At 43.9% G+C, this 12,587-nt stretch overlaps 1 protein-coding gene across 2 annotated transcripts in view; it reads right to left on the reverse strand.

Moving 5' to 3' along the window:
- Positions 1–12,587, reverse strand: part of wnt7bb (wingless-type MMTV integration site family, member 7Bb) — a 139,306-nt gene that overhangs the window by 96,417 nt on the left and 30,302 nt on the right. For both annotated transcript variants that reach the window (XM_072914000.1, XM_061969431.2), the window contains exon 2: positions 1,167–1,393. In XM_072914000.1, the coding sequence (XP_072770101.1) occupies positions 1,167–1,393 (227 nt within the window). The remainder of the gene's footprint in view (positions 1–1,166; positions 1,394–12,587) is intronic.

Genomic DNA, 12,587 nt, shown 5'->3' on the forward strand with positions numbered 1-12,587 from the left:
ATGCCCGCCACCCCTGCTGTCGGGGGCGCGTAACAGGGGTCACTCCACGCGCAGTGCGCTCACGAAAGGGGTGGGGCTCACCCTGGTTGATATAGACAGCAGGACGGTGGCCATGGAAGTCGGAACCCGCTAAGGAGTGTGTAACAACCCACCTGCCGAATCAACTAGCCCTGAAAATGGATGGCGCTGGAGCGTCGGGCCCATACCCGGCCGTCGCCGGCAGCGAGACGCGCTTGGAGGTGCGCTCAGCGCGGCTCCCATATGATTGCGCACTGGTGTGCGTCTGGGCCGTGACAGCGTGGCACGCGAATGTCTGTGCTGCATTGGATCAGTCTCCTTTCTTTAACAGGCAAAAGCTTTATAACCTCACTAATGCCTTGCATCGTCTATATTAGATATATAACAACGGGCGGGTGCGGGCGGGTGCGGTTCTGATCAAATGTTAGATCGGGTGGATGGCGGATGGTTGACGACTTTCTGATGTGGTTGCGGATGAAATAATTGCCTATCCGCGCATCTCTAGCACACACCCTTTGTTTATTTTTGGTTTAAGCATTAGACACCTTTTTACCTGCACACTGCCTCCCGCTGTTTCTGACATCTACAAAGCAATTAGCTACCTGCTGCCACCGACTGATATGGAAGAGTATTACACGGTTACTCTGCCGAGCTCTAGACAGCACCGACACTCAACAACAACAAATAATTTGCAGACTATAATTACTGGTTTACAAAAAATAGTTTGAACCCAAATAGGTGAAATGAGATCATCTCCCACGGCACACCAGACTGTATCTCACGGCACACTAGTGGTTGAAAAACACGGACTTAAAGGATTCCAGCTCAAGTCGACTTTGACCGTGTTTCTCAACTTAAAATCGAAGACCCAGAGTAAGAAAAGTAAGACTAAATAAATCATGGGTTTTCATACTTCTTTGATAATTAGCAGACTACTTGTTTACCAGATATGACGTAAGACATAGCTTTTTGAGGGACGGGGGAAAGTTTTAGCTTCCCCCCGCGGATTCAAAACAGGATTATATGAGCTATTCGTCAACAAAATTGAATGGAAATTAAGAATTTGCACAACCCAGCAATTGAACAAACCCAAGTCCAAACCATAAAAGAACATAGAGCCTAAACACAACGCAGTAAGTTAGACTGACCTACACGCAGCTCCTGACCGAAGACCGTCCTTTCCCCCAGCGCCGAACAGTTCCAGCGTCCGTAGCGGAACTGGTACTGACACTCATTGATGCCCATCTGGGCGCCTTCGCCCACGACAATGATGGCGTCCGGGCGGCTCTGGCAGATGGCTCGCTGACGTGGTGCCAGCCCGGGAATCTTGTTGCAGATGATGTTGGCGCCCAGAGCCACCACGGAGGACAGGGCCCTGCCAAAAAAGACAAGACACACACTTGGTTAGAACTTGGTCAGGTTGGCTGGCGTGAGTTCATGTGAGGATGATTCATTTCAACCAGTGATTGATGCACGTTCCGTAGTCAAGTGAAACTTTTACTGTTGGGTTCTCCGATCAGATTTGCATTACTATAACTCTGTCACACACATGCTACATGGTTTAAGATAACCCGTTTAGATCTAAAACATACTTCAATCAGGACTGGATTATGAGTGGATTCAAATCAAATCTGTTTAAGCGAATAAACCTGATATCCTGTCATTGCCAGTCATCAAAAATGCACTAATCAATGAAGCGTGTCTACCAAAGCGATGCACCCGTGGTAAATCAGAACGACAGCAAAAGCAAGGAAGTGCAGATTAAATTAAATGGCATGTTGTATTGTATGTTAATTATGAAATATTGCATGTTGTATAAGCTCAGAGAGTATGGGGTATCGGACTGTCTGATTGTGGCGGTCCGCTCCCTGTATGATCAGTGTCAGAGCTTGGTCCGCATTGCCGGCAGTAAGTCGGACACGTTTCCAGTGAGGGTTGGACTCCGCCAAGGCTGCCCTTTGTCACCCATTCTGTTCATAACTTTTATGGACAGAATTTCTAGGTGCAGTCAAGGCGTTGAGGGGATCCGGTTTGGTGGCTGCAGGATTAGGTCTCTGCTTTTTGCAGATGATGTGGTCCTGATGGCTTCATCTGGCCAGGATCTCCAGCTCTCACTGGATCGGTTCGCAGCCGAGTGTGAAGCGACTGGGATGGGAATCAGCACCTCCAAGTCCGAGTCCATGGTTCTCGCCAGGAAAAGGGTGGAGTGCCATCTCTGGGTTGGGGAGGATATCTTGCCCCAAGTGGAGGAGTTCAAGTACCTGGGAGTCTTGTTCACGAGTGAGGGAAGAGTGGATGGTGAGATGGACAGGCGGATCGGTGCGGCGTCTTCAGTAATGCGGACGCTGTATCGATCCGTTGTGGTGAAGAAGGAGCTGAGCCGGAAAGCAAAGCTCTCAATTTACCGGTCGATCTACATTCCTCATCTGGCTCCTCTCGATGTGGAGGAGCAGCGGCTTTACTTTGAGTTCCCCCCGAATGACAGAGCTTCTCACCCTATCTCTAAGGGAGAGCCCCGCCACTCGGCGGAGGAATCTCATTTCGGCCGCTTGTGCCCGTGATCTTGTCCTTTCGGTCATGACCCAAAGCTCATGACCATAGGTGAGGATGGGAACGTAGATCGACCGGTAAATCGAGAGCTTTGTCTTCCGGCTCAGCTCCTTCTTCACCACAACGGATCGATACAGCGTCCGCATTACTGAAGACGCCGCACCGATCCGCCTGTCGATTTCACGATCCACTCTTCCCCCACTCGTGAACAAGACTCCGAGGTACTTGAACTCCTCCACTTGGGGCAAGATCTCCTCCCCAACCCGGAGATGGCACTCCACCCTTTTCCGGGCGAGAACCATGGACTCGGACTTGGAGGTGCTGATTCCCATCCCAGTCGCTTCACACTCGGCTGCGAACCGATCCAGTGAGAGCTGAAGATCCTGGCCGGAGGAAGCCATCAGGACCACATCATCTGCAAATAGCAGTGACCTAATCCTGCAGCCACCAAACCAGATCCCCTCAACGCCCTAACTGCGTTGAGGGGATCTCCCTTACAGATAGGGTGAGAAGCTCTGTCATCCAGGAGGAGCTCAAAGTAAAGCCGCTGCTCCTCCACATCGAGAGGAGCCAGATGAGGTGGTTCGGGCATCTGGTCAACATGCCATCCGAACACCTCCCTAGGGAGGTGCTTCGGGCACGTCCAACCGGTAGGAGGCCACGGGGAAGACCCAGGACACGTTGGGAAGACTATCTCTCCCGGCTGGCCTGGGAACGCCTCGGGATCCCCCGGGAGGAGCTGGACAAAGTGGCTGGGTAGAGGGAAGTCTGGGCTTCTTTGCTTAGGCTGCTGCCCCCGCGACCGGACCTCGGCTAAGCGGAAGAAGATGGATGGATGGATGGATATTAAATTGGGAAATTGACTTAAAAAGTGACTGAAATGCTGTCATCGTTGTCAAGTATTGGTGGTGACGAACCCTAAGATGCAGAGATGGCAGGCTTGATACAGGAAAACATGGTTTTAATGTCCAAAAATGCAGGTAAAACACAAAGCAGGAGACTGGAATCAGGAACCAGGGAACAACTCACAGCATACAGGAAACAGCTAACAGCTATCAGCAAACAGCTTACAATACTCCAGCGCTGACTGGAGGGTGAGGCAGGTATAAATAGTGCACTGCAAAAAGTCAGTGTTCAAAAACAAGAAGAAAAAAACCCACAAAAATGAGGGGTATTTTACTTGAACTAAGCAAAATTATCTGCCAATAGAACAAGAAAATTTGACTTGTCAAGACTTTCCAAAACAAGTCAAACTAGCTAACCTCAATGAACCCCAAAATAGCTTAAAATAAGTATATTCTCACTAATAACAAGTGCACTTTTCTTGGTAGAAAAAAAATAGACCTTTTTGCTCAATATGTTGAGAAATAGTGCCATTATCTTGACATCATGATTTTTTTTTTCATGCTTGAAGTAAGAAATGATGACTTTAAAAAAGTAGTTTTATACTTGTGAGTGTTGATGACACAGCTTTGCAACTGTCATGTCTGTGTAATCATGTTTTGTTTTAAGTCATGTTTTGTTTAGTTATAGGACTCTTTAGTTTCTGTCTTTTCACTCCCTTGTCTTGTTTCCATGATTACCCCATTAGTTTCACCTGTTCCACGTTTGGACTCATTGTGCACTCTTGTTTGTCACCATAGCAACCATTAGTTTTCACCTGTCACGTCACGCACCTGCTTCACGTTTTGAGTCACGCACCTGCTTTCACTAATCATGTCCATAGTATTTAAGTTCATTCATTTTCTGTTGTTTGTCCTGACGACCTCACAACACATTTATGCTCTGTTCATGCCTGATACTTCTGCCCATGTCAATTCCTCAAGCAACTACTTTTGTCCAAGCCAAGTAAGTTTTTGTTCCATATTTATAGTCTTTTTGGTTTCATAGTTTGTTCTCCGCCATTGTGCGTGTTTTTTTGTTTGTACTTTTTTGCTATAGTCTTTTGGTTTCATAGTTTATTCTCCGTCACTGTGCGCGCTTTCATTTATTCCTTTGTTTTGATAAATAATAAATAAATCATGTACCTTAATTCCCGTCTCGCCAACTTTCCGTTGCATCCCGGAAAAGCAAACACCCAAGACCAAGTCTTGACAGCAACACTTGATATTCTAGTTTCAAGCATGTTTTACTCAATATAGGTCATCAAATCTCAGCAACAAGCTGTAATATCTTACTGAGGTCATTTAGGTCATTTAAATCCGAACTGTGGATTTTGTGAACCGTTCCACCCCCCTACCCTTTTTTTTTTTTTACATGAAAACATTCTTCTTCATACTGCATTAATATATGCTACTTTTAAACTTTCATGCAGAGAGGGAAACCACAAGTAAAAGTGTATTTATTAAAGAGTTATTAAGCAGTGGCACAAACATTCATGTCATTTCCAAAACAGAAAGTGCAAGATTGTCAGAGACATTTTAAAACAAGCTATTAGTGCACTTTTGTGCATGATGTCACTAAGATGACATATCAAAACAACACTTTTTGTACAGAGCGCCACTACAATAGTTTAAAACAAACAAAGTGCACTTTTGTGCATGATGTCACAAAAAATATAACACAAATAAAAATAAGCTGCATAATAGGAAATCTAATAGTGTATGTCCTTCGCTATGTGGTAGGTTCCTGCGGTTGTTATCTCCTTCTGTTGTTGACTATTTGTTTTTCATACGGTGTTGATGTGGAAATGGTTGCTTGGGCATTTTGTGGGTGTGGCACAGAACGGAGATGTTGACATGCGGAGTTTCAAGCACTCTTCATTCTCTAGCGGGTGACTTTTCAAATGATGCTACAAATTAGCAGTTATGCTACTTTTTGTAGCAACGCTTTTGCCGCATACTTGACATATTACTGTTGTCTGTTCAACATATTCCCGCTTGAAGCCAAACCACCGCCAGACGACGGACCCCCTGCTGTTTTTCTTGGGAATTAATTATTCCTTCATTTGTTACCAGATTCGCACCTTCTTTCTCTCGTATTACCACTCGCACCACAGCTAACTTTAGCCATGCTGCTACCTCTCTGCTCAAGGAGGGTGTATACGTATGTGACGTATGATGCGACAGTATGTGACGTATGTAAGAAGATGCGCATGTTTTATGTCTCTGTGAGAAGGAGAGACAAGAAAGAGTGAGAAGAGTCTGTAGTGTAATTCCTGCAGCTAAAAGCAATTGTGTGAGAACATATACTCCAATATCACCATATAGTCATTTTCTGTATCGCAAAGAGACAAACCCGCGATATATCCAGTATATTCCATACATCGCCCAGCCCTACATAGATTCATCATACTGCTGTGATTATATGCATCAAGTGTTCATTCAAGGCTAAGGCAAAATATCCACATATATATGGTTTCTCACGCAGTTGCTTTTAGCTGCTGGCATTACACGACAGGCTCTTCTCACTCTTTCCTGTGTCTCCCTCTCACAGACAGCAAGCGCACCTTCTTACACACGTCACATACTGTCACGTCATACGTCACATACGTATACGTCCTCCCCGAGCAGAGAGGTAGCAGCATGGCTAACGTTAGCTGTGATGCTAGCCTGCTCAAACGTCCTCTGCGCACGGCAAATCTATGCCACGCACAAAATCAAAAAAAAAAAAAAAGTGCATAACAATTTTCGACACACGGACACGACAGAGAAAACCGTTTTCGTCATCATTGTTCAAATATTGTGACGTCTGTCGAGACGCTTATCTCCATTGGGTGCCACACGCCCACACCATCAAAATGCTGAGGCAAAAATTTCCAGATCAACACCGTATGAAAACATTTGTGATCTATTTAGTTGTGATTTCCTTCTCTGCATGGAAGTTTAAAAGTAGCATATATTAATGCAGTATGAAGAAGAATGTTTTAATGTAGACATGCAAGCCTTGAAAGAAAATGTTGAAAATCAAGACTACATTTCCTGCAAATGGGTGCATTTCTACCCTATATTTTAACTTTAGATTTATTCTCATATCAAACTCTTTTGGCTGTCTTTTTGACACTTACCCTCCACACCCTGGATTATAAATAATGTAAATAATTCAATGTGATTATCTTGTGTGATGACTGTATTATGATGATAGTATATATCTGATAGTATATATCTGATAGTATATATCTGTATCATGAATCAATTTAAGTGGACCCCGACTTAAAGAAGTGTAAAAACGTATTGGGGTGTTACCATTTAGTGGTCAATTGTACGGAATATGTACTTCACTGTGCAACCTACTAATAAAAGTCTCAATCAATCAATCAAAACACATAGAATCATCATACTGCTGTGATTATATGCATCAAGTGTTCATTCAAGGCTAAGGCAAAATATCGAGATATATATCGTGTATCGCAATATGGCCTTAAAATATGGCAATATTAAAAAAAGGCCATATCGCCCAGCCCTAGTTCAATGATGCCATTTCTGTTTGTCATGTATCATTTTGTCTATTTTGTGTTTATCCTTGAATAAACAGGTCAGTTTCTTGTGACCAACCATTGTGTATTATTCAAACTCCCCTAATTCAGCTGGCTAGTTGTTATCAAGAGTACTAAAACCCTTTTCAACATGATTCTGACAACTAAGTAGGCTACATAACTTTAAACTTTAATACATGCTCGGATAGGCCAGTATCGGTCAGTATCGGTATCGGATCGGAAGTGCAAAAACCTGGATCGGGACATCCCTAATATATATACATTAGAGATGCGCGGTTTGCGGGCACAACCGCGGAGTCCGCGGATTATCCGCGGATCGGGCGGATGAAATTTAAAAAAATTAGATTTTATCCGCGGGTCGGGTCGGGCGGTTGAAATAAAAAAAATGTGATTTGAAATAGATTCAAGCGGGTGGCAGTTAAACCAATTGGGAAATATATATACATAGTTAAATGTTGTTACCCACATACGAAAAACGAGCAGGCACCTGCAGCATATGCCACAACAGAAGAAGAAAAAAAAAAGAGATGGACACTTTTACGGAGCGGAGAAGGGACGCCTCGCCGGGGTCCGGGACCGAGGCCCCTTCCCCCGAGAGGGCCCCACCGGGAGCCGTAGCTGAGGCGATCCGCGAGAAGGGCCCGACGCACGTCCAGGGTCACCACCGCGCCCACCGCACCGACACCCCGCCTCGTCCGCCTTCGCCGCGGCCGGCGTCACGCGCAGCAGGTAAGCAGCTTACCTGCCCGCCACCCCCGTGGCCGGGGGCTCGTAACAGGAGTCACTCCGCGCGCTCCGCCTGCGCAGCTTACCTGCCGCGACGAGTAGGATGGCCGCTGCGGTGCGCGCTGAAGCCTCGGGCGCGAGCCCGGGTGGAGCTAGCGGGTGCGAGGGACATCGCACCTCAGCGCGGCTCCCAGATGATTGCGAACTGGTGTGCGTCTGGGCCGTGACAGCGTGGCACGCATTGAATGTCTGTACTGCATTGGATCAGTCTCCTTTCTTTAACAGGCAAAAGCTTTATAACCTCACTAATGCCTTGCATCGTCTATATTAGATATATAACAACGGGCGGATGCGGTTTGATTAAATGTTAGATCGGGTGGATGGCGGATGGTTGACGACTTTTGTGATGCGGTTGCGGATGAAATAATTGCCTATCCGCGCATCTCTAATATATATATATATATATATATATATATATATATAATTTTTATTTTTTTATTTTTTTTTAACGAGCTGTGTTCACATCAAATGAATGAGAAGGTGATGTCGCCCACATATGCTCTTATTTAAAACAAACCTAATAGAAACCCAGACAGCGTGTACAACCTGCTAGAAAACTCTCCACAAATGATATAATTCCTCACGCCGCTGATGATTTGCACCAGCAGACGCCACGCGACGATAATGCTGATGATGCAGACCTCACATCGCTGCCAGTTATCATTAAAAAGAAAATCCTTCCTCATGATTTGCAGCTGCTTTTTATTTCAACGTGTCCACATGGGACAAATTATCAGCGGTTAATTTAAAGGTGACTAAACGCTGTTTACCAGACGACACTCTCAGGGGAGGCCGCTAACATGCAGCCAAACAAAAAGTCTTTATAGCAGCCAGAACGCCACTGACGCAGACTTGTGTCGGAGCAGAAGGAAGCCCGCATGACGTGGAGGAGCGGTGACAAGGAAAAGCTCTCGGTGGAAGATTAAGAGCGCACATTTGATGGATGGGGAGCCTTCGCTTCTTGACGTGCTCTTTTTCCACCCAGACAGCCCTCTGAATGAAACCCAACCGCCTTCCTCTCTCCGATGCAAAGTGCTGCGCTCTTGTTAAAGTCGCCCTTAAATGAAATAAAAGAAGAAAAAAAACAAACAAAGCTTCCGAATTTGCACAGCCACCCCTCGTAAAAAAAAAAAAAAGCGTCTTCCTTGTTAGCTCGCATGTGTCATTAACCTCTTGTTGCGCCAACGACCCCGCCGCGACCCCCGTCGCCCGTGGCAACCGCCACATCCCATCCATACAAACGAGGCTCATTGTGTCCACTCTGCTTTCTTATGCGCTAAACCGGGCGTCTCAAACTCAATTCACCTGTCTTATTTACGTGCCTCCACTTTGACAGCGTCATCTTCAGTGTTTCCCACAGGACAGGCATCTATTTGTGGTGGTGTGGTCGGGGGGTGGCGGCGGCAGCGGCGATGACCAAGAAGAACGCGGAGTTGGAATATAATTACAACATTTTATGTACATATTTATATACAGATTTGAACAATTAGTGATTCACTGAAATATATTTATTAATTGTGGTTCTTACAAAAAATATATCTTATAAAATATAAAAGCTAAAATGTCTCTTAAAGCTCTGCCCCTTTAATTAGTGAATACTAAATAATTTAACTTTAGCCTACTGCTACAACCATGTTATTTACCAGCAACATGAAGTGAAACAGAGGCAGAGGTGTCCTGCCACAGTCAGTCAACCTCCTCCTCCTCCTCCTGCTGAACAGGTCGCACCTGTGGTCCGGACTGTAGGCCTACCTCCTCTCCAAGTCGAGCCCTTTTCGGCCGTTGAAAATATTTTTCTATACTCATCTGTGTGAAGGAGTGAACATCCAACATTAGAATGTATTACTAACGAGCAGAAGCGCTCTATGTACAGTGCCGTCTAACCAGCAGCTCAACACATGCAGGGTTCAACGTTAAGGTTTTTTTCTACTTGCCCGACTTCTCAAATCTACTTGCCCCAATATTTGTACTTGTCCTGCCTAGGTTTTTTTCTGGCTGTGTAGTGCTCATGGCTTATATCTTACTAAAATCCTTCCTGTTGACTAATTACAACACTACACAGTATTTATTATTATTATTATTATCTATAATTACATTTAAATGGCATTGCAAACATGTAAAATTAAATGCTATTTCACATTATTTGACCAGTAGCAGTTACACTCATCTGAACAGGTCAGCCACCTGTTTAAAGCCCGATCACAGTTGAAATCTTAAAATGAAGGGCTTTTAATGGCCAAAACATTAACCTGGACAACATTTTAACAGCTGGTTGGCTCAGATTTTATTATTTTCATTGCATTCACATGCTGCAGTGGACAGTGGACAATTTAGCTTCAGTCCACGTGTGTTTATTGACAACATGGTTATAACCTGGACACGTTAGCTCGTCGGTATGGTAACACGTGACTTTTACTCCGTTCGTCTGCCCCGGCCCACGAGTCAAACAGCGGCGGTGTTAATGAAGCAGCGGATTAACGTTAAATATATGACGAGCCGCGAGCGATGCAGCTATAACATATCTACCTAGAACCTATATTACCCTCGTATTTTGATCCCGTTTCGTCCGTCCGTCCGTCCCTCTTCTTCTTCTTCTTCTGGCCCACCAGGTGAATTAAGTGCTATTGGCGGAGTTACCGCCACCTACTGCACCGGAGGTGTAACTACAAGCAACATTCACAGACAGTCCCATTGCTTTTATGAGCGGTCGAGCGAGTCAAAAGCCGAAAAATCCATTTGTGGCGGACGTAATTCTTTCGTGGCGGGCCGCCACAAATAAATGAATGTGTGGGAAACACTGATCTTTGTTGTAGCGGTGTAGCGTGCAAGGACGGGTGTGGAAGAAGTGTCAAAAGATGGCGCTAACTGTTTTAATGACATTCAGACTTTACTTCAATCAATAACGGAGCAGCATCTCCTCATCCGTGGCTCACTAGTGCAACAACAACGCCCGAAATGTGTCCTGTGACCGGAACTCTCTAATAACTAACGTTCCTTGGGTGAATAATGTAAAGTCACTACACCGGTATGTTTTAGTGCTTTCATGGTGAGTTTACTGACAGATATAAGTAAGAACTTTACACTACTTTATATTAGAAATGGCAACAGTGGAGGATAAATGTCCCATAACATTGGTTATTTTTAAGACCCTTCTTAAAACCCATTTTTATTCACTGGCTTTTAACCCAGCATGAGACTTTGAACTGTTCTTAGCTTTTAACTTTTTGAACTGTTTTTAACTTTTAAACTGTTTTTATCGAACAAACTGTTCTTAGGGTAATTTATATTTGCTTTTTAAATGTGTATTTTTATTTCTGTTTTAAATGTTATTTTTTAGTCTGTCCTTTGCCTCCATTTCTTTGTGGTGTACAGCCCTTTGCTTTTCAACTGTGCTTGTTTTTAAAGGGCTTTTTAAATAAAGTTGGTATGGTATGGTATGGTATGGTATGGTATGGTATGGTATGGTATGGTATGGTATAACAAGAAGATAGAGAAAAAGAAGAAGCTTACCGACTACGGTGTCGGCACAAACTCCAAAAGCGGACTCACGCAATTTTTCAGGATGTATGCAGATCCCAAATACAGATCAGCAGGTACCAGAAGGTAAGAAAAGTTGCTTTTGCATAATATTGCGAAACAAAACGGCAGATAATATGTCTTACCTTATACACACACCAAAATAATACTCCTATGTTGAAGCACATCAAGCGGTGTGGCTTCATAGCTTACCAAAGTCCTACTAAAACATTTTGATGGATTTTTGAGCGCCGTGTGTAATGTTCTACATTTTCAATGGAACATATAAAATGTTGGCGTTGTTTACTTGAGACATGTTGCCATCATATTGCAGTCCACACTTATCTCTTATGTTGGGCTGCCATCTACTGGTCACACTTATCATTACAGCATGTACCAAATAAAATTGCTTCGAGGTGGGTAAGCCCAAGCAAACCTGTTCCTTACATTAGGCGCACCGGGTTATAAGGCGCACTGTCGAGTTTTGAGAAAATACGGTAATGAATGAATAATGAATCTTAATCTGATTGTATTGGTATTCAATAATTATATTAAACCTACTTACAACTTACAACCTTATCAAATGATTAGAAAGCATGTGTTAATCACAAATATTACTTTCCACGTGCAAGATTGAATCTATTTAAAAAAGTGTAACCGAGGGTTTATAAATGTCGCCTATACTGTGTGAAACTACAAAATAACAAACACGGAGGCTCCAGTTTACACGAGGACCACTTTATTTACCTTCTTTCAAAAACCTCTGCTCCACTCCGTGTCATCACTTCCGCTCTTAGCGCCTTCAAAATAAGAGCTCAAGGCATATACTGTATAACAGCGCATAACAGGAACTTAACATCACAAAGAGAAAAGCCCATGAAAATAGGTTACAAAAGTTATTTAATAAGAAGCCAAAAAGTGCAAAAACAATAATGTTCGTGTTGGAGGAGTTGTGAATTACACCTGCAGACAGTGGCCCTGCAGTCATTCACAGCTCCTCCAACACCAACATTATTGTTTTTGCACTTTTTGGCTTCTTATGAAATAACTTTTTTAAATAGATTCAATCTTGGAAAGTTTAAGTGTGGGCTTTAGTTGATATAACAATTCTACAGCGGGGGTGCAGGAGGCGAGCCTCAGCCAGTGCGTCTTTTGCAGCCGTTTTATGATCGCTCAGCACAAGAAATACGTCACACACATACAGTTGTTGACAAAATACACTGTACATTATACCTCAGCTAACTAAACTATGGAAATGTATAATATAGTTCATATAGCAATA

The sequence above is a fragment of the Nerophis lumbriciformis genome, linkage group LG10 (genome assembly GCF_033978685.3).
Source record: "Nerophis lumbriciformis linkage group LG10, RoL_Nlum_v2.1, whole genome shotgun sequence".
NCBI lineage: Eukaryota > Metazoa > Chordata > Actinopteri > Syngnathiformes > Syngnathidae > Nerophis > Nerophis lumbriciformis.